Source organism: Halichoerus grypus, chromosome X, assembly GCF_964656455.1.
Source record: "Halichoerus grypus chromosome X, mHalGry1.hap1.1, whole genome shotgun sequence".
Lineage (NCBI taxonomy): Eukaryota > Metazoa > Chordata > Mammalia > Carnivora > Phocidae > Halichoerus > Halichoerus grypus.
In genome coordinates, this window is record NC_135727.1 from 117,151,751 (window position 1) to 117,174,605 (window position 22,855).

At 43.5% G+C, this 22,855-nt stretch overlaps 1 protein-coding gene across 5 annotated transcripts in view; it reads left to right on the forward strand.

Moving 5' to 3' along the window:
* PHKA2 (phosphorylase kinase regulatory subunit alpha 2) overlaps window positions 1-22,855 on the forward strand; it is a 75,015-nt gene that overhangs the window by 16,519 nt on the left and 35,641 nt on the right. For 4 of the 5 annotated variants that reach the window (XR_013444636.1, XM_036067078.2, XM_078064367.1 and 1 more), the window contains exons 3-10: window positions 8,627-8,785; window positions 11,588-11,635; window positions 12,555-12,723; window positions 14,920-15,002; window positions 17,735-17,815; window positions 18,943-19,041; window positions 21,026-21,172; window positions 22,679-22,732. Coding sequence is in view for 4 of the 5 variants with exons in the window: in XM_036067078.2 (XP_035922971.2) it covers window positions 8,627-8,785; window positions 11,588-11,635; window positions 12,555-12,723; window positions 14,920-15,002; window positions 17,735-17,815; window positions 18,943-19,041; window positions 21,026-21,172; window positions 22,679-22,732 (840 nt within the window). In the remaining variant the exon portion in view is untranslated. The remainder of the gene's footprint in view (window positions 1-8,626; window positions 8,786-11,587; window positions 11,636-12,554; window positions 12,724-14,919; window positions 15,003-17,734; window positions 17,816-18,942; window positions 19,042-21,025; window positions 21,173-22,678; window positions 22,733-22,855) is intronic. The other variant, XM_078064368.1, reaches the window with a different exon arrangement.

The following is a 22,855-nucleotide window of genomic DNA, read 5'->3' on the forward strand; positions in this document are numbered from 1 at the left end:
AGTCCCTTCAACCCCTCAAAATCTCCCTCCTGCTACCCCTTTGTCACACCCTCTCCCCACCCCTAAGCCCTGGAAAACACTGATCAGTTCTCCATCACTGTAATTTTGTCTTTTGGAGAATGCCACATAAGTGGAATCATGTGGTATGTAGCCTCTGAGAGTGGCTTCTTTTACTTAGCATAAGGCCTGTGAGATTCATCCAAGTTGCTGTCTGTGTCAATAGTTTGTTCTTTTTCATTGCTGAGTAGTAGTCATTATAAGGACATATCATAGTGTGTGTATCCATTTGCCTATTGAAGGACATTTGAGTTTGCAGTTTTTATGGTAGTTAAGAATTGAGCTGCCTTAAACATGCATATAGAGTTCTCTATTTCTCTAGGGTAAATATTCAGGAGCAGGATTGCTGGGTTGTAGGATAAGTGTTCAAGTTTATTAGAAATTGTCAAACTGTTTTCTAGAGTGGCAGCACCGTTTTGCATTCCCACCAGCAACGTATGGGGATTCTAGTGGTTCTGCATCTCTGTCAACACTCAGTGTTGGCAGTATTTTTAATTTTAGCCATCTTAATAGGTATGTAGTGGTATCTCATAGTTGTCTTAATTTGCGTTTACTTAATAGCTAATGATGTTGAGCTTTTTATGTGCTTATTTGTCAATCACATCCTCTTTGGCGAAGTGTCAAAGTTTTCTTGTTTGTTTTTACCAATTTTTAAATTAGGTTGTTTGTTTTGCTGTTGCATTTTGAGAGTTCTCCATATGTTCTGGATACAGTTCTCTTGTTGAGTATGCAACTCGCAAGTAGTTTCTCCTAGTCTGTAGCTTGTCTTTTTATCTCTTAACATTGTCCTTCACAGAGCAAAAGTTTTTACTTTTGCTAAAGTCCAATTTATCAATTTTTCTTCTATGCATTGTGTTTTTAGTACCATAGCTAATTCTGCCTGACCTTAGGTCATGAAGGTTTTTCTTCTATGTTTACTTATAAAAGTTTTATAAGTTTCCATCTAACATTTAGATCTGTGATTCCTTTTAAGTTAACTTTCGTATGAGGTGTGAGATTGAGATTCATATTCTTGCATATGGATGTCCAGTTGTTCCAACACGATTTCTTAAATTTTTTTCCATTATGTATTTTTCATTTTACTCATTACTTTTGGTATTTGCCTTGTTTTATAACCATGTTAACCATGTTAACAACTATTTTGACATCTGATGTTTACTGTTTACTCACCTAACATTTTTAAAAATACATCTTATTATTTTCCTTCTTTCCTTGATTGGCTGTAATATTTGAGTATTTATTGACATACAATATTATATTAGTTTCAGGTGTACAGTATAATGATTCATCAATTATGTACATTATGAAATGCTCACCACAATAAGTGCAGTTACCATCTGATGCCATACAAGGGTTTTTTTGCAATATTGCTGACTGTATTTCCTATGCTGTACTTTTCATCCCTATGACTTATTTATTTTATAACTGGAGGTTTGTACCTCTTAATCCCCGCCACCTGTTTCACTCCTTCTCCCACCATTTTGTTCTCTGTATTTATGAATCTATTTCTCTTTGTGTTTTTTTAGATTCCACATATAAGTGAAATCATATGGTATTTGTCTTTCTCTGACTTCACTTAGCATAATACCCTCTGGGTCTATCCATGTTGTCACAAATGGCACAATATCATTCTTTTTTATGGATGAGTAGTATTCCATTGTACATATATATACCTCATCTTCTTTATCCATTCACTTATCAGTGAACACTTGGATTGCTTCCGTGTCTTGGCTGTTGTAGGTAATGCTGCAGTAAACGTAGGAGTGCAGATATCTTTTTAAATAAGTGTTTTCATTTTCTTTGGGTAAATACCCAGTAGTGGAATTACTGGATCATATGGTATTTCTATTTTTAATTTTTTGAGGACCCTCAATACTGTTTTCCACAGTGGCTGCACCAATTTACGTTCCCACCAACAGTGCACAAGTGTTCCCTTTTCTCCATATCCTCCCCAACACTTGTTATTTCTTGTCTTTTTCATACTAGCCATTCTAACAGGTGTAAGGTGATCTCACTGTGGTTTTGATTTGCATTTCCCTGGTGATTAGTGGTGTTGGGCATCTTTTCATGTGTCTGTTGGCCATTTGTATGTCTTCTTTGGAAAAATGTCTATTCAGATCTTCTGTCCATTTTTAAATCAGGTAGTTTGTTTTTTGTTATTGAGTTGTATAAGTTCTTTATATATTTTGGATATAAACCCCTTATTGGATATATTATTTGCAGATATCTTCTCCCATTCACTAGGTCACCTTTTCATTTTATTGATGATTTCCTTCACTGTTCAAAAGCTTTTTATTTTGGTGTAGTCCCGATAGTTTATTTTTGCTTTTGTTTCCCTTGCCTAAGGAGACCTATCCATAAACATGTTGCTAAGGTCAGTGTCCATGTAATTACAGCCTATATTTTATATTAGGAGTTTTATGGTTTCAGGTCTTGTGTGTAAGTCTTTAATCTGTTTCAAGCTAGTTTTTGTGTATGGTGTAAAAAAGTGGCCCACTTTCATTCTTTTGCATGTAGCTGTCCAATTTTCCCAGCACCATTTATTGAAGAGACTGTCTTTTCTGCATTGTATATTCTTGCCTCCTTTGTTGTAGATTAATTGACTATATAATCATGGGTTTATTTCTGGATTCTCTATTCTGTTATACTGATGTATCTGTTTTTGTGCCAGTACCATACTGTTTTCATTACTGTAGCTTTGTAGTATATCTTGAAATCTGGGGTTGTGATACCTCCAGCATTGTGCTTCTTTCTCAAGTTTGCTTTGTCTCTTTGGGGCTCTTGTGGTTCTATAGAAATTTTAGAATTTTTTGTTCTAGCTTTGTGAAAAATGCTATTTTTTTTTTTTTTAAAGATTTGAGAGCGAGAGAGAGTGCGAGAGAGAGTGAGCACAAGTAGGGGAAGGGGCAGAGGGAGAGAATCTTCAAGCAGACTCCCTGCTGACCAGGGACCCCGACGTGAGGCTCAATCTCATGACCCATGAGATCGTGACCTGGGCAGGAACCAAGAGTCAGATGCTTAATTGACTGAGCCACCCAGGCGCCCCAAATGCTATTGGTATTTTGATAGGGATTGCATCGAATCTGTAGATTGCTTTGGTAGTATGGGCATTTTAACAATTAATTTAATTAACTTAATAATTCTTCCAATCCATGAGTATGGTGTATCTTTCCATTTGTGTGATTCAGTTTTGGAAAGTTGTGTTTGAAGGAATTTATTCATTTCTTCTTGGTTACCCAATTTATTGGCATATAATTTTTCATAATATTCTCTTATTACCTTTTGTACTTCTGTGTTCCAACACCATTTATAAAAACGCTGTCCTTCAGGGCACCTGGCTCTCTCAGTCAGTAGAACATGTGACTCTTGAACTCAGGGTTGTAAGTTTGAGCCCCATGTTGGGAGTAGAGATTATGAAAAATAAAATCTTTTTTTTTTTTTTTTAAAGGCTATCCTTTCCCTGTTTGTCTTTAGACTTTTATCAAAAATCAATTTGTCAAAAAAAAAAATAAAAGAACAGAACAAAAATCAATTTGTCGTATCTGTATGGATCTATTTTTAGACTCTCTATTCTAGCCACTATGTATGTATCCCTTAGCTTCTTCTTAGGTACAGACACATTTAGGATTGTTATGTCTTGATGGTGAGCTGACCCTATCATTTTTATAACATTTCTCTGTATCCCTGATAATATTCTTTGCTGTGAAGTCTATTTTGTCTGATTAATATCTCAATTCCTTTTTCCTTTTCCCCATCCTAAAGAGTAGGAATTTCATTTTATATAATACCTTTTTATAAGCCAAAAAGCAGAATGCAAGTGGTTCATTACCATATTAATCTCTGATCGCCTCAGATTCACTTATGCGTGGGCTGTGAGGGTGGGGATTCCAGCCTACCACGGCTAGCAGGTAAGGTCATCATAGCATAATTGTTCACATAATAGTTTTTTACAATTATTCGCTTCTCATCCTTAGGGGAGGATTTCACATCTCTACATCGTTGAACTCAGAAATGGCAGTGAGACTTGCTTTCATGGATGAGATAGGAGAAGAATTAACATGTCAGTTCTGGCTGGCAGCCTGAAGATGCAGCTCATGGTTTACTGTGTGTTTCTTCTCCTTTGCCACGAGCTGGGCAGTGTTGTGGGTATAGGCTGATCCAGTAGCCCGGTTCCTAGAGGAAGGACAACCCAGAGCAGAAGCACAGCCGACCAGGGATGGACACGAGGCATGGAGGAGAAATGAATGTTCCTTGTTATAAGCCACCAAGATTTTAGTGGTGTTTGTTACCACAGCACAGAAACCAAGCCCTGGGCCCAATTTATTCTAGGCCTTTCTCTCATAAACAGGAGCCGAAAAGGGCACTTTCTCTAAATTAGAAGTGAAGAAGTAGTGGAGAAGGTAAGCGCAGCTGACAAATGACTGAACCTGAATGACAGAATGCCCAGCTCTCGGCCCCTTGCCCTCGGTGAGACACAATTTATGTTGGGCTCCTCTGTCTCAGGCCTCTTCTAGAGTTTAAGAGATGTCACTGCCAGTTCCCTTGCAGCAGGGGTGCTGAGTCCTTTAGCTCAGGCCTGTGCCATCTTCACTGCCATTGACTCCTCGTGGCTCTCCCGGTAGCTCCATTGTCTGCAGTCGGTCCCATCCTCTTCCGTCACGGCCCCACACCTGTCACCTCAGGAGAGTGGTAGTGGTGCTTATTACAGAGATTTGTCACTAAGATTTATTTTTTCAAGTGAAGTACATAGAGAGTTTGGTAGAATAAACAGAAAGGGAAGACTTACTTGAATGAGCCAAATTCAGGCCTTTGCCTTTCCCAGACCTGGGGGTGGAGAGGGTATAGAGTTGCCAGGGTTTTTGTCTCAAACATAACAATGGAATAAATATATTAACTAACAGTATTTACTGTAAAAATAAAAGAAGGCCTCAGGCTTTTTTTTTTCCCTAACAAAATTAATGATGGTTACATTAAGCTAACTTGTAGGTTTTTTCCCCTAACCACTGTCTCCATCTGATTTCCTAAAATAATTACATGAAAAAGTAATGTGAATGAAATCTGTTCAAATAGGTTGATAATATTTAGTTAGCAGTTATTGAGCACTAAATTGTGCTAGACCTAGTCCAAAATGCTTGATTTGAATTTACTCCTATAATCCTCACAAACAACCCTATGAGGTCTAGGTATTGTTCTAATCCCCATTAGGTAGACGGAGACACGGAAGTAATTTGCTCCAGGTCAGCTGGACGGTGGTAGAGCTTTTTACACAGGCAGTCTGTTTCCAGAACCTGTGCTCTTAAACACAATACACTGAAGGTTATGTGTGGGTATCCATAGAATTAAATTATATTTTTAAAAGATTGGAAAGCAGCATATGGTTAAAATGATTGTATCTGAGGCCATAGGCTTAGCCTGAACAGATCTACCCACTTGCCTCCTGCTGTCTGCAGTTTGCTTGTTTCTGTTTAGCTTGTAAAATTTGCATCTGCTGCGAAGGCCTTTTGCTCCCCCTCCATTTAGATAGCTAATGCAAGTAAAAGACCGCAGAGCTCTAAGGAGATGAACCTGTTGGCTGGGTCACAGAAGCCAGTGAGTGGGAGTGCATGTGGTGCAGGATAAGCCCCCTGGGGCGGGGGGGGGAGCATGCAAAGGCAAAACCACTGGCTTGGCCTTAGAGGAAGGGACAGCAGACCAGCCATCGCGACAGACTGTCTCCTAGTCTGTGCTCTTTTCAGTTGTTCTGAATTGCATCAAAATGGAAACTCCCACATCTTCCAGCACAACACATTCTTTTTTTATAGACTTTAAGAGAGAAGCAAGTCTTAGCGAGGGCTGCCATAACAAATACCACAGACCAGGGGCTTAAACAGCAGAGATTTATTTCTCCCAGTTCTGGAGGTTGGGAAGTCCGAGCTCAGGGGGCCAGCGTGGCCAGGTTCTGGTGAGGGCCCTCTTCCCGGTTGTAGACAGGCGGCTTCTTGTTGCAACCTCACAGGGCAGAGAGAGAGCAAGCTAGCATTCTGACCTCTTCGTATAAGGACACTAGGTCCCCTTTGTGAGGGCTCTACCCTCATGACCTAATCGCCTCCCAAAGGCCCCACCTTCAAATAGCATCACAATGGGAATTAGATTTCAGCGTATGAATATGGAGGAGACAGGGGTGTCCTGGTGGCTCAATTGGTTAAGTGTCCGACACTTGATCTCAGCTCAGATCTTGATCTCAGGGTTGTGACTTCACGCCCCGCACTGGGCTCCACGCATAGAGCCTACTTAAAAAAATAAAAAAATAGGGGCGCCTGGGTGGCTCAGTCGTTAAGCGTCTGCCTTCAGCTCAGGTCATGATCCTAGGGTCCTGGGATTGAGCCCCGCATTGGGCTCCCTGCTCGGCGGGAAGCCTGCTTCTCCCTCTCCCACTCCCCCTGCTTGTGTTCCCTCTCTCGCTGTGTCTCTCTCGGTCTAATAAATAAAATCTTTAAAAAAAATAAAAATAAATAAATAAAATGAATATGGGGACACACAAACATTCAGTCCATAACAGTAAGTATTCCTTTCACTGAGTGCAGTAGCACGCCAAGTTAACATGGTTTGGGTATGGAGTTGTGAATGTGGGGATCTCCAAAATACCTAGACTGTGTCTCTATAGTGGAACGAGGGGTTCAGCCATTCTAGCTCTGGGTGGGGATAAACTAATCCAATTAAACAGTTAAGCCCGAACTGAAGAATCAAAGAAGTAACTTTCAGTTAACAGGACAGTGACATTTCATAATCCAAACCGCACTTGGCACTATGTGTAAGCGGTCACTGCTGTGTCATTGGAAGGCTGTTTGTCTCAGTGGACTCACGGTTGATGGGTACGCCAGGAAGGGGCTGATTTCTTTCCCTGAATCTCCTGATGAGTTGCTGTCCTGGGATTAGTCAACTGGCCTCAGAACAGTTCCAGTTGTTGGTGCATAGTGATTTTCTTAAAAACACCAGTCGTCCACTGTTGGAATAAGACACTCAGTCATTTCTAGACTTCAGTTCTAGACTTTAAGATGATTGATTTGTAATTCTTGGCTATGGAACGGTGTCAAAATACAGAATGCTATTGCCCCAGAGGGCAGTATCAGTTGAGTTTTAGATGTTTTTGAAGAGGGCATAGGTTAGTTAAAGGAGAAAGTCAAATATTTAATGCCTTATGTGGGACCATTTGAAACTATGCCAATGTTTTTTTACCTAATATCCGTGGCAGTATCACTTTGAAAGGACCCAACTTTTTTCATGAGCCTTCTTGTGAATAATTAAGAACCCTTTTGATTAATTTTGTTTAAGCTGGCAAGGCTCTGTATTTTATTAGATGTATTTTATTAGGTACATATTTCTTTGCGTATTTTCAGGAAAAGTCAACAAGGCTTTATCTTTATGTGACTCTTTTTCTACCTTACCCATTTTATTTCTACGCACAGATTTTATTAGCACTGGCTTTTAAGAAAAATAGCTTTACTGGGATATAATTTACTTATCATATAATTCATCTATTTAAACAATGTAATGATTGTTAATATATTCACAGGGTTGTGCATCATCAACACAATCAATTTTGGAACAATTAGATCACCCCCAGAAAGGAAGAAACCTGTTAACAGTCACTCACTCCCCACTTCCTCCCATCCTCCCCCCAACCCCAGCCCTAGACAACCACTAATCTACTTTCTGTCTCTACAGATTTGCCTATTCTGGACATTTCTTATAAATGGAATCATGCAATATGCGGTCCTCTGTGACCAGCTTTTTTTACTCAGCATAGTGTTTGCAAGGCTCATGCGTGCTGTAGCATATATTAGTACTTCTTTCCTTTTTATTGCCGAATAATATTTCGTTGTTTGTATAGACCACATTTTGTTCATTCATCAGTTGATGGGCATTTGGGTTGTTTCCACTTTTGGGTTATTATGGATGATGCTGTTACGAATATTGTGTATACTTTTTTGGTGTGAAGATCTGGCTTTTTAGTGACTCAGCTGCCCTTTTAAATATCATAGCTAAATAGGACCCCCGATGTCCTCTTGCTTAGTGCCTCCTTTTTAGGCACATGAAGTGTCTGGATCACAGACAAGGCAGTGGAGGCCCAGTTAGGGTAGGCAGCTTCCCTGGGCGCATAGAGCTAGACTGGTGGAGTGGGACCCTGGATCCGGGTCTCTCGCTCCCAGGTTCAGCGCTTCACCAACTGGTGTGGAAACATGAAGGCAGAAGAAGACCTAAAGCCTTCAGTGCACAGATTTGTAAAAGTCTTGTAGGCTTTTTCTGTTTGCTGTTTCTTCTGTTTGTCACAATAGTACGATCTGGTTTGAAAGCAAAAGAACAAGAACGTCAGAGTTAGAAGGTTCCTTAGAGACTTTCTAATCTAATATTTCCGTTATACAGATGAAGAAACCAAAGCCCAGAAATGCTGTTGGGGGCAGAGCAGGGACTAGAACTCCGATTTCTACTTTTCACCCCAGCCCTCCTTGTGCCCCCTAAGGGTGAGCATTCATTTGTCAAGAGCTGGGTGAGGGTTGTGCTGAGTCATTTTGTGTTTCTTCTCTAATAGAATCCCGTCACAGGGCTGCTGTCGGCCAGTCACGAGCAGAAGGATGCCTGGGTGCGGGATAACATCTACAGCATTCTGGCCGTGTGGGGCCTGGGCATGGCCTATCGCAAGAATGCTGACCGTGATGAGGACAAGGCCAAAGCCTACGAGTTGGAGCAGGTAATGTTGACTGGCAGCCATGTCTTGGCTGCTCAGCGCCTTTTCCTTAAACTGAGAAGCCTGGAAGTAGCTGTGCAGAACAGTTTGGTGTAGGCCTCGCCTCCATTTCTGCTATAGAGATTTTAGGGAGGTGCTTAGGTGGTCTCCTTGATCGTTCTCTTTGAGCTTTTTTTCCCTCCTTAAAAAAACAACCCAAATCACACTATTCTGAAAAGGAATAGAAAGCATCCAAATTTCTAACTAGCTACATTTCTCTCACACATGCTCTGTCAATTTTATATATACTTATATACAAAATGTCATTATAAACTAATCGATTGTTTTTAAAGAGTCAGCACACCAGAAATATACATTCCAAAGTGTAGTAGTCTGAAGTAGTCAGGTTGGAAGGGTATTTATCCAAACAGTATTGCTATTTCTTAAAACATTTTTGATATTTCCCTTAGAAATTCCTGTCTAGTCTGAACCATTCCAAAGCAGTCTTATGAATTTATAGTCAGTCACCCTTTCATTTTGAATCACATTGGTGTTGTCCAGTATTCATGCCTATGTTACCGTATGGCACAATGAAGTCTTTTTATTGATTTCCAAAATCAGAAACCAACATAGTCAGCGAAGCAAAGATTGGCCATCATTGAGTATGTAAGAAAATAATCTGCCCTTGAGCACAGGAGGTATTTTCAGAGTATTTTGAGTGATAACGTTGAAGTCGGGAGCATTGGCATAGAACAGCGTAGTTCTCTTAGCATGAGAGCCTTTGGGATTTATGTTTGATTCATACGTTCCTTACTGGCTCTCCCAGCCAGTGGATTATCAGGTTCAGGGAGAGTTCTTATAGCCCAATCAGTGTGTTACAGCAACCAAAGTGGGCAGGAGTGACAGACAGCCTTGATGGCCATAGCGAAACTAGCAGAGGAGGCCGGTCTGTGGGAGCAAGGGAAGGACAGTTTGGATTTGATGAGACACGCTGAGTGTAAGGTGATAAAATCACCAAGTCTTGGAGGTAAGGCAAGAGGTCGTTTTAAAATATGCCTACAGCAAGCGCTGCACGCTCCTCCAAGAAGTTGGGTGGTTGTTACATAAGTGACTCACTCTTTAGCAGTATAATAATTTAATGTGGATGTTCATCAAACTTCCCATCGCCCTTTGAGACAAAAATCGAAGTAAAGCTTGCCTGGCTACACACACACCCCGTACCTCGGCTCTGTCAGCGTTTTCTGGCGCAGGCTACAGTCGACTAGATGTGCTGCGCTGTGACTGACAAGTAGTGAGGCACGAACAGGCCACACTGTTGTGGTGAGTGTGGTTAATAACTAAAGAGAGACCTTTCCCTTGATTATGGAGGACAACACAGGATCTTCCCGTGATCCTCAGCAGGGCTGCCATTGCCTTTGGGGTGTACAGTTATTCATTGTGTGAGACTGTCACGCGCATCGCAGGACCCTTAGGCTCCCTGGGCCCTACTCACTAAATGCCGGTAAGCCCCACCTTCATCATGGTGACAATAAAAATGCCTCCAGCCCCACATTTCCAGATGTTCCTCCACCCCTAAGGGATGGGAATGTCACCCCCAGTTGGGAAGCACCGTGCTTCTTCATAATGGAAAATAACTTTGTTTGAGGGGAAGTCAGTGGACAAATATTTGTGCTGTACACTGTAGGAAATGTTAGTTGTACCTTATTATGAGGTAACATTTTCTGCCTCAAAAGAGTTGATGTCCTAAAGTGAGATTGTATTCTAGAATCCTAGGATTTTAGAGGCAGAAGGATCTGAAGGATGATTCATTCCAGATTTTTCTCTGGTAATTAACTTTCATGGCCTTTCACTCTATTCTTCCCCTGCAGACCATGTACATTCTACAAGAGAATGGTCCTGGGTCGGGGGGACCTTCTTTCAGCCGGGCTACTTCGACCCACAGAATATCCCATTCTGTAGCCACTTGTGAATTAGTTTTATATGGTTTTTAATAGGATGGATTAAGACCAGTCTTTTGATGGGTCTGAATTTCAGAGGAAGTGGGAGGCGATATAACCTATTGACTAAGAACTCAAACTCTGGAGTCAGATCCCTGGGTGTGGGCTCTGTCCTTGCTCCACCCCCTGCCCGCGGAGAAACTTTAGCAATGTTGCCTCATCTCTCTCAGCCTCAGGTTTCTTATCTATAAAGTAGGCTAATAATAACATGCGCCTCATAAGGTTGTTGCAAGAATTAGAATCCAATCCAGGTCAAGGGTTTCGTACAGTGCCTGGACAGAAGGTCTGATTATCATAGTACTATTGTTATTATTCATAATGATAATAGTTGGTTGCAATACATACTATTAAGAAACCTTGGCAGCTACTTGCATTTTGTAAGAACTTTACTCAATAGTCCTGTGATAGTGTCACAGATGGCTCTTTCAGCGAAGTAGCGTTCCTTTGGGGCAAGCATGGCGGACTTAATTCATCTTTGGCATAACAAAAAAAAAAAAAAAGAAAAAATTGTGACATCAAAATTAATCCTCAGGGTACTAGGCTTATAAAAATTGTCTTGCTAAAATACCAGTGAGGAGTCACTGGATTTTAGAACTGAAGGTGCCATCTGGTCCAAGCCCTTTATTTGAGATAAATTACTGTATCAAGATTTTCTTTCTTTGTGATGGCGTGGCGATAATCTCAACAGTCAGAATGCTTGTATATGCTCAGGCTGTGCCTTCTCAGGGAGGTCTGTGGGCAGCCCTGGCTTACGGGCCACGTGGTGAGGAGGTGGTTTTCAAGGAGCAGGGAAGCTGGCCTTGTCACTGATCCCACTTTCTTTCCACAGAATGTGGTGAAACTGATGCGGGGTCTTCTCCAGTGCATGATGAGACAGGTAGGCAGAAAAAGACAAAAGTGTTTTCAGGTCATCTGAGTGGGCATTTTGTCACTTTCATGGTGACAGCTAACATTCCTAAAGCGTTTTGAGCTTTTCTTCTCAAGTGGAAGAGAAATTGAAAATACTTGGCTTACTTTGTCCTCTCAATTATCTTCAGTAATCTTATCATACTATAGAACCACAGACTCAAAGGACCCTGTTTCTCACAATCTCTTTTGAAGAGTTACTTGGGTAGAAGGAGAGCATGCCCTTTTTTTAAACGGGGATGAAATCATTGTTTTTAAAAGCCACTCTCGGACAGCCATGTAGTATTGTTTCTTCTGTTGAGTTTATATAGAGAGGGGTTTCTTTTCATTTGAGTTGAGATGCTTGAGTGTTTAAGACTTGACATTACTGGCATTTCAGTGGGGGGGGGGGTGGTAAATAAAAGAATTCATTGAGCTCGTACTATGCACAGAACCTCATTGTGGGATCTGCACAGGTTCCAAAATGAATGATACCGTCCCCACCCTTCAGCAGCATGTGCCTGGTTACTCTTCAAAGCCCTAGTTCCTCTTCCCCTTTTGACATAAGGAAACAAGAAGCTGAAGTTTAAACAGGTCCTCTTTCTTCCCTCTCTCTCTCGCTGAGCGCCTACCATGCGTCACAGCTCCGGCTGGGCACATGCACACAAGGAAAACCCTTTGGCTTGACCCGTCGCCCTGTAGCGCTTGTTAAAATCCCCCTGGGCTGGGCCACATCTGGTGTGGACAGGGAGAATCCCCCACACAGCCCCTCCGTGTGGTGCCGCCTTCCCTCTCTCTGGCTCCCAGAGGTAGCGGCTAAGAGGTCTAAGAGCAGGAGATTGACCCTGGGTGTGGCCTCTGCCGGCCGTGAAGCCCTTAACCGTGTGGAGCCGGCTTGCTCTCTCCCGCAGGTGGATAAAGTGGAGAAGTTCAAGCACACTCAGAGTACCAAAGACAGCTTGCACGCCAAGTACAACACGGCCACCTGCAGCACCGTGGTGGGTGACGACCAGTGGGGCCACCTCCAGGTGGATGCCACCTCCCTCTTCCTCCTGTTCCTGGCCCAGATGACTGCCTCTGGTGAGCCAGGGCCCTTGGAGCCCATTGTACAGGGAGTGGCAATCCAGAAGGGAGCAGGGAGGGGCAGGCATTGATCCAAATTCAAAATAAGTTATTTCTGTAAAGAAAAAGCATGCATGTTTATAATATCACGTACATTGACTCAGTGACCTGCCAACGGCCAGCCTTCGGAGGACCTATAGGACAAAGGGCTATCGAGCCAGCTCTGGTAGCATCTCTCTGGTTGATCCCAAAGCTGGCTTGGCCCCTTCACCTTTTCCTCTCACTTCCCTCTTCTAGACACACCCTCATTCACCTGAATTATATTCAAACAACATAATTTCTAGAACTCGGCAGTGTGCCCAGAGTGGTCAGTCAGTCCATAGCCTCCATGCTGGGAGTGGGCCAAAAACTCCCTGACTGTGAGCATTGTTCCTCAGCCCAAGCTGTTGGCTTCCATGGCAGCTTGGGACACCAGGCCTCCTGAGCTCCAGACTGCGGCGTGTTTCTGCTAACAAATGGTCTCTCGCATGACCCAGTCTGCTGTGACGGCCCCCGGGGGTTATGTCATTTAGCTGCTGTGTCTCAGTGTTCTTATCCCCAGTCCAGTAAACTGACCTTCTGAGTTAGAGGCTTCCCATGAATTTCAGTCTGCAAATGTGAAACTCTAAAGATAGCAGAAATCAGTAAATAATATTGTTATAGCTTTGTGAATAAGCCAGGCATTTATAAGAAATACTTTTTGGTTATGAAAATTAAGATGAGCTCATTGTAAATAGTTTGGAAAATAGAACAAAATACAAAGAAAAAAATTCCACTGCCAATTTGCATTTGGATGTGTCTCCTCTAAGTCTTTTTTTTTTTTTTTTCCCCAATCTAGGGTCATATTGTTTTCATAAATAGTAGTCGTTATTATACAGAATTATAACTTAAGCATTTTCCCCATGATCTTACAAGCTCTTCATAAATATAATTTTAGCGATTTTATCAATGGATATGCCATAATCAGACTCTTCCTTTATTCCTTTTTTTCTCCTAGTGTAACTGATGTTGCAACCCAACTTTTTTTTTTTTAAAGATTTATTTATTTGAGAGCGAGAGGTGGGGGGAACGGGGCAGAGGGAGAGGGAGAGAGAATCCTCAAGCAGACTCCCTGCTGAGCATGGAGCCCGATGCGGGGCTCGATCCCGAGACCCTGAGGTCGTGTCCCAAGCTGAGATCTAGAGTCGGCTGCTTAACTGACTGAGCCACCTAGGTGCCCCACAATACCAACTTTGACCCCATCGCTACTTGCTTCCTTCTGTTGGATAGACTTCAGAGGCTATTTATATATATTGCCAAATTGTTTTCAGAACAGTTTACTAGTTAAACTCCCCCTATTGATGTAAGAGTTCATATCTTACCATACCCCTATCAGCTTCAAAAATCCATACTTTTCAAAATATGTATATTTGCCATAATCACCTAAACATTCGAGGGCCCAAGCAAAAATCCAGCTCTCTTTTTTTTTTTTTTAAGTTTTATTTATTTATTCGTGAGAGTTAGAGAGAGAGAGAGAGAGAGAGGCAGAGGCAGAGGGAGAAGCAGGCTCCCCGCCTAGCAGGGAGCCTGATGCGGGACTCGATCCCAGGACCCTGGGATCATGACCTGAGCCGAAGGCAGACACTTAACCGTCAGAGCCACCCAAGCGCCCCAAAAAAATCCAGCTCTCTTGATCACCACCTACTTCAACTAGTCAATGCCGCTCCCTGGGGAGGTCTGGGGAGCTCGCCATCCCACAAGGTCAAGGGCTGTCTCTTGAAGTTGGGGGCTCTATTTTACCTATCTGCCACAGGGGAAAGGTACCCACCCTTTGGCTCACTCAAGGATAAGAACAGTGTCTGGTTGCTCTGGGCTAAAATTTGTGCTTTGTTGGAAACTTCTTTGCGCAAATCCAACACTAGCAGAAGGCCCCACACCTCTTTCAGCCTTTTCTATCTGTAGGCACACCCGCATTCCTTCCTTCCTTTCTCTTTCTGAGATTAGACATTAGCTGCTTCAGTTTACTTCAGATTTAATTTTTGATGCCTAGTAAGAAAAATGAAAATGGGGGAAAACAAAAAATGGGAGTACAAGAATTTCTTTCCTAGTATGATACTTGTAATTTGGGAGTGGCAACACACACACCTCTCCTCACAACATAACTCTGTAACCTCACTGTTTGTTTCTCTTTACTAGGTTTACGTATTATTTTTACCCTTGATGAGGTGGCCTTCATCCAGAATCTTGTTTTTTACATAGAAGCCGCGTATAAAGTTGCTGTAAGTATCAGCCCTGGTAGTTTTTCAGGTGTCCCAGTTCAAAAGAATAAAAATCATACAGGTCATGGGCGCCTGGGTGGCTCAGTCGTTAAGCGTCTGCCTTCGGCTCAGGTCATGATCCCAGAGTCCTGGGATCGAGTCCCACATCGGGCTCCCTGCTCGGCGGGAAGCCTGCTACTCCCTCTCCCACTCCCCCTGCTTGTGTTCCTGCTCTTGCTCTCTCTCTCTCTGTCAAATAAATAAATAAAATCTTAAAAAAAAAAAAAATAAAATAAAATAAAAAAAAATAAAAAAAAAAAATCATACAGGTCTTGGAGGGCCAGGCTGTTTGGGGCTGATCAGAAAGTTAGCAAGATTCGAGCTCTAAGATTGTCACCTCTGCACACAAAGTACACATTTTTGTCCTGGGACCCAGTTGAGGAGTTGATGTTTTTGGAATGCACCACATGCTCTGCTTGACTCCTTTGTGCTTATTTTTTTTATTTTTTTTAAAGATTTTTATTTATTTATTTGTGAGAGAGAGAGAGCACAAGCAGGGGGAGCGGCAGGCAGAGGGAGAAGCGGACTCCCTGCTGAGCAGGGAGCCTGATGCGGGGCTCGATCCCAGGACCCTGGGATCACGACCTGAGCCGAAGGCAGCCGCTTAACCGATGGAGCCACCCAGGTGCCCCTATGCTTATTTGAAATAAGACCCTAACATGTCCTGTAGCCGGCACACAGGCCGGCCGGAATCCGGGTGAAGGGCAGCAGCAGCAGCAGCTTGTCAGTAGGAGCCGCACAGCCGTGCGGATCACCCCAGGCAGCCCACGGGCAGAGGGGCCAGAGCCGGGTGTGTGCCCCAGGCCAGGTATGGGTGCCTGTAAATGTGTATAAAGCCCAGTGCCTCCGGGCTTCTGCTGATACGGCAGGTGGAGCCTCATGCACTTCTAGTTGTTCTAGAATAACCTGTGGAAAGCTCACTGTAAGGGCAGTAAAGAAAGGGTAGGGTTTGGTTGGTTGGTTGGTTGGTTTTAAAAAGCCACTGTGGTCGAAAGCAAGGGTCAGCAAACATTGTCTGTAAAGGGCCCGACAGTAAATAGCTGTTTTCGCCTCCACGGCCCCCGTTGCTTCTCACGTCTGCCCTTGTCGAAGAAAGGCAGCCGTAGACAGCACGTGACCGCGCGAGCATGGCTGTGTCCCAGATAGACCTTCTTTACAGAAGTAGATGGCAAACTAGGTGGGGTCCGAGGGCTACCTAGGTCTCAAGAGGCGATTCTCAACGAGGGGCAGTCTGCCCCTCCCAGGGGACATTTGGCAACGTCTGGAGACGTTATTGCTACTGGCATCTAGCGGGCGATGGTGGGGGATGCTGCGGAACGGCCCGCGGTGCGCAGGACAGCCCCACAACAGAGAAAGGTCTGGCGCGAAATGTCAGTAGTGCCGAGGTCTAAAGAAACCAGAGGGGAGCGGGAAGGGTGGGACTTTAGTTGGACCTTGGACGGTGAGCAGGGTTTAGAAGAGCAGAAGGGGGCGGGAATAGCGGGAGCAGCACCGGGCAGGAATGGGCTCTGAGTGTGGGAGGGGTCCCTGGGGAGAGGGGGTGTGGAGGGAAGGAGTAGACCTCTCTCTCCTGCAGGCAGGGTTGTGCACAAACCAAAGTCTGCTTGTGGGCATGCCGGGGGTGGAGGCCACGTAACAGAGGTGTGGCCAGCCGCAGGGGTTTGACACAGCCACTGCTGAATAGGCAGTTTGTCGTTTGAGATTCTTGCACAGGGGAGTTAGCTGATTGGGCAGTTTTGGAGGATGAGTCACTTGGGTCCAGGGTTGGAGTGAGAATGGGTTGGAATGTGGAAAGGCCCAAATGTGAGGAGCACTGAAGGCCGGAGTCCTGGGGCTCAGCTAGAAGGCATGCCAGCAGGAAAGAGTCTAACGCCGCTCTCGCTCTGGTGTGCCTACGTCTAAATTTGCACATTTTGGAAATGTTCATCTTTGCAGATCAGATAATAAATACTGAAATTTTGGCACTGGTCCTGTTCTTGTTGGCTTGTAATTTTTCAGTAGTGCATGTAGCATTATTTCAAAACAGTATCCAGTGCTTGCCTTTCTTCAGTGAAAATAAGAATTATAAAAGTTAGGTATGCATATATCACATCCTCTATGGATGGAGTGTTGTGAGCCAATTCACAATAATTGGTTTTAAAAGACCAAGAAAGTTCAGTATTCTGTGCCTCAGTTTGATTTTGGCCTCTGTTACTTGCTTAGCATTTTCCCCCAAGAGGTAACACTAGAAATAGGTATTAAATTATATTAAATGGCTTGGTTGGCTTCAATTAGTTATAATACATTTGTTAAAGTTTCTTTCTTCTGTCTTACAATTTAATATAAGTTCAAAGCTATCAGCTAAATAGAGGGGCAGCATTTCATTTGATTTGAAGATAAATAAAACATTTTGTTCTCTGCAAATCAAGAGTTTCTTATAAATTGATAACTTTTAGGAATAAGAAAATTGAGAGTGTCTTTGCATGCATTTTTGTTCCACTTGAGTATTTACTTGCAAAATTCTGCACAGAGGTCAAATGAAGTGAAATTGAGGACGAGCACAGCCTGAGTATATAAAGCCATGAATTCAGTAACCCTGGAGAAGAGATATTCATGTTTCGTTGTGCCTGTGGTAACATGACGGAATGATTTTTCCATAGCACTTCTCCTATACCTCTTTCTCCTGCTCTGATTACTACCTTTTTCTTCCGTAGGATTATGGAATGTGGGAACGGGGAGATAAGACTAATCAGGGCATTCCAGAATTGAATGCAAGCTCTGTAGGGATGGCCAAGGTAACACTCTTGACCTGTTTGTTCTTCCTTCTGTGCATTTCTACTGCTTTGATTTGGTTCTCAATCTTTAGGGGTTTGGATTTAATCTGATTAGCATATTTTTCAAAAGTCGGCTGCTAGTATGAAATTCAAGTGGCACATATACCCCACCTACTGAGATTATAGGTAAAGAATGTAGGTTTCCTTACCCTGAAATGTGCATGAGCCAGAAATTAAGCGCCCTCCTTCCTCATTATCCATTATTATCACCCACAGGTCTAAGGTCTTGCTGTTGTCTGAGCACCTGGATGTGTGATATCCAGTCGTCGTTTCTGGGTTATAAAGAAGGTTGAAGAAAATAACCGCTTTGTAGGGCAGGGCTTACAAGTTCAAGTCTATGGGGTCAGGTCAGGCAAGTAACATAAACAAATGAAGCAGGCCAGACAGAAAAATATTGAAGGGTACTGGGGACACTGGGAACTTTCTCTAAAGGTATTCCAATTCAAAATCATTTTAAAAATTTCTTTAGGCCGAACAGAACACGGCTGTGGGGCAGATTCAGTCCGCCAGCCACCAGTTTACATCTCTTGTCCTAGACATTTCCCTCCCTCCCTCCCTCCCTCCCGCTCAAGACTGAAGTATATCCTTGGATAGAATAAAGACTCTAGAGCTAGAATTTTCAAAGCAACAAGAAATATGTTCGGTGAAGGTCAACTGACAGAAAACGTACTTAATACTAAAAGAATTAACTTTCTTTAAGTGGCAGACATGCTAATGTTAGAATTAACGCATAAAGGTGAAAGAAAAGCTGTCCGTGAATTTAGTGCGCTCCCCCCCCCCCCCCGCCAATGTTATGAACTTGTTAATATTTTATTTTTCGGTCAAATACTGACTTCATTTGGGGAAATGTTTGTCTATTTTCTCTTTCTTGTTTCTGCAAAGAGCAGCAACGTACAGGAAAGGCCCAATTCCACTGAAAATAAGGATAGAACATGTCTCTAGGACACTTCAGCTGAATTTTAAAGATGTGTATTTCATCACCTTTGGCAAAACATGTATGCTAGATCGCTTAATGGGAAAGGAGGAATACTGGCTAGGGGCATGTATGTTTACTAGAAAGAAAAAGTGGTTCATACCTGTGCTTGTAGGCAGCTCTTGAGGCAATTGATGAACTGGACCTTTTTGGAGCCCACGGAGGACGCAAGTCCGTGATCCACGTCCTGCCTGATGACGTCGAACACTGCCAGGTAATAGCTCCAGCCTCTCATGGTCTGGACAGGAGGGAAGGAGACTGATGGAGTAGAAGACCTGGGCTCCGGTCACATTCCTCACCTTTCTTTCCTTTTTTTTTTTTTTTAAGATTTATTTTTAAGTAATCTCTACACCCCACATGGGGCTCGAGCTCACAACCCTGAGATCAAGAGTCGTGTGCTCCACCGACTGAGCCAGCCAGGCACCCCACACTCCTCACCTTTCTAGCTTGGTGATACTTGGCTTCCTTGAGCTTCAGTTCCCTCATGCATAAAATGGGCATACTGGCACCTTCCCCTCCTATCGCACAGAGTGGTTGTAAGGATCAGAGTAAATCAACTTAGTTCGTCAGAGCACCCTGCAAGCTGAGAAGTACTGTGTAAACCTAAGACAGAACGACGGCGAAGTATATATATATGGAGTCAACAATCACAGCAACCTTGTTTGGCTGGAGGCAAAATCTGGTCTGATTTTTGAGCATATAGGTGGTTTCCTCTCAAGTTTCTTTCATGATGCCACCAAATTGAATGACCGGCAAGCAGTAGTTCACTTGGGGAGGGGTGGAGACGGGTGGAAAGGATAGTGGAGGAGAGATGAGATGGGAGAAATGACAAATTAGTAGAACCTGCATGAAATACAAGTCAGAGAAAGCAGTGATTTCTTGCAGATTAGGGGACTCCATTGAACAGACAGTAGGTCACCCGTTGCTGGTCAGTCAGCAAACTCTTAGTGAGGGCCCACTGTGTGCTGGGGTTATGGGAGTGAGAGCCGTGTAAACTAGTTAGCAGAGAGCTTCTGGAGGGAGTGTGTGTTTCCAGGCAGAGAGCTTAAGGGAGAGCAGCTAGTTAAAGAACTGGGCTTGGGGGTCAGTTCGCTTGAGAAAGATGAAGCTTTATTCTGCAGCTGAAGGGTTCCCCATCTTTACCCCCTTTGCAGCTCATCCATTTTCCCACAGTAAATAGTCCTTAATGGGGACTCTGCTGTTTCTTGGGCTACAGTTTAATAGAGTCGAGCTGATGTGTATCTTAATAATGCCTAGTCCCTAGTGGAAACGGTGTGAGCTCTGTAGCCAGCTGGGCCTGGCTTAGGATCCTTGTTCTGTCACATGAGGCTCTGTGTCTGTGTCTCAGCCCTCATGCGTGAACTGGACCGAGTATCCAAATGCCTTCTTTATAAAATGGAAAAAAAAATATGTTAACATTTATTTATTATTTATTATTATTTATTCTAGGAATGCAAAATTGGTTTAACATCTGAAAATCAATTAATGTAGTACACCATGTTTATATGAGATTTAATACGCTTATGTTTGCAGGGCTCTAGCCCCGTGTCTGTACACATTAGATCCCAAAGTCAGCTCCCTTCCCTTCCCAAACTTATCATTTCACCTTCCTTTAGTTTACAGTGCCTAGTCCAACCACCTTATAATTGAGGCTATATTATAGTGCCACTAAGTAACCCTAGTTCTAGGATTAAAGTAATTCTGTTATTTACCATTTTGCCTGAGTGTGTGGTCTCTTGGATTTGACTCCTTCACATGGGTTTTGATCACCCAGTCATGTTCCACAGAAGCCAGACATTTCTCCGTGCTGGCCCTGTATGTGTATTCTTCTCGGTCTTTATTTTCACAGCCAGGACACCCTGGCCTGCTGACACAGTAGCCCTTAGTTCCTCGCCTGCATGTCCGAAAGACACAGCAAAGTCAACAGAAGGCCCCCAAGGGAGGGAGCCCAGCAGTTCTCAGTATGGGCTCCAGGCAGTACTGTGCTCTCCCTGACCCTCTCCTCTCCTGCGAGAAACAGGAGTCATTGGCTGGGCAGGTGAGGCCCCCCAGTGGGGGCCGTATTGGTAGGAAAAAGCTCTACTCAAAATCGGCAAACTCGTTTAAATGTTTCTTGGGTCTAAGGTCATGGTCTCTAGATACTGTATGCAACTGTTCATGCTTCCCAGATTCAAGCCACCTCTTTGTTTCTCATTCAGTCTATTCTGTTCTCCATGCTGCCAAGAGCATCAACATCTAAGGAGATTGACGCTGGACTTCTCTCCATTATCTCTTTCCCGGCCTTTGCAGTGGAAGATGTGAACCTCGTGAATGTGACCAAAAATGAAATTATTTCCAAGCTCCAGGTAAGGGTTGATCATGCTGGTGCCCTTCTGCCCTGTGTTAAGTGCCCCTTTCATGATGACATGGAGCAGCTCACCCAGGCCTTGGTTCTCCATGAGGTCAGTGGCTTGGTTTATCTAGGTGGAATCCAAAGCCGAGTGTACGGGTGAGAAAACAGTCTCAGACTGATCAAGTGCCCTAGTTCTTTTCCTGGTAGCAGAGCTTGAACTCCAGCCAACTCCATAACCTTTGAACCCCAATTCGTACCCCTCCTGTACTTCTAAAGCAGAGCTGCTTAACCCTTTAGAGATCACAGACTTCTTTGAGAATCTCTTGAAAGGTATAAGGTCCCTGCCAGAAAAAAATGTACACGTCCCAATATCCTCCAACTTTACACACAATTTCTGGGGGGTTGACAATCCCAAAGTTAAATCGAGCTTAAGAAAATCCCTGCTCTGAGGTGAAATGCAGGAACTATGACACAAGATACCAAACTGAGAATGTTATTAAATAGCCCAGGCAACTGAACTTCTCAGTAAAATGATCAAGATGTAAGTTTTCTTTAAAAAAAAAAAAAAAAAGTAAGTTTCTTGAGCCAAAATCTTCATGTTGATGATCCTACTTAGATTCCGTAAAAAATGCTTTTAGCCCTTGGATACAAAGGGATTGAAGGGTCTCCAGTCACATCCCCAAAGAAGCTATCTCATGGTTTAGTGGAGAAAAAGGAAGCTCTTTTAGCTTGTCCCAGTGGGCAGGGAGTCAGTGCAGGGAATGAAGTGTTTAAAGGAGAGCAGGTTCTTGGCTGGGGCTCCCCAGAACTCCCAGAACTCTATGGGGCTGGCCGCTAGGAGTGCGCCGGCCTCTGCAGCCAGTGCTAAAGGAGCTCCCACGCACTTAAGAAACTGGGGAATGGACACCCAACACTGTGATCCAGGAACTGGGGAGGCAGATCGAGGGCTCAGTGCCACCATCCTTCTTCCTTAACACCTAGGAAGCTGGAGAGGATTACTGGAGCCTGCCCCAAGAAAACCAGCAGCAAGAGCCCTAGGCCAGAGGAAGCCCCACCCACCCCACCCCGCCCCTGCTTCCACCTCGCTGCATCCAGAGCCTAATTGTGAGGAGTCTGGAATGTCCTTTTGGTTTTCCAGTCTTTCAAGTCAAAGTAGTCCAATCCAAGTATCTGCCCTGGTGGCTTCTGTGAGCGATGAGGGTCCCTCTGCATCTTTGCGTGATACAGCCAGTCAGAATGAGGGCTGGTCATTCTGTGAACTCTGAGTAATTACTCTCCCAGCCCTGATACTCAAATGGAAAGTTTTGGCATTCCCTTCTCGGCACTGATCGACCCTGAATTTCCTTGGCTTATTACTTAAAAATAACTTTTTGTATTGATAACAAAGAGCACTTGGTACACATTTCATTACTAAAAGATTCATGGGAATGGGGGTGAAGGGCCAACATGAATCAACATAAAAAGACAAAGAAATTCTTCTCTTTCATCAAATGCACTTTTTTTTTCTTTATCTTCTTAGGGGCGTTATGGATGCTGTCGCTTCCTTCGAGATGGTTATAAAACCCCAAGAGAGGTTGTATTTAAATATTGTTTCGTATGATTCCTTAACTGCTTCATGTCTAAATCACCGCTGTGGTGTTCTCCCTCTCTTGATTATAAAATTACATGTTAGAATATTGGACAGGGAAGTCTTAAT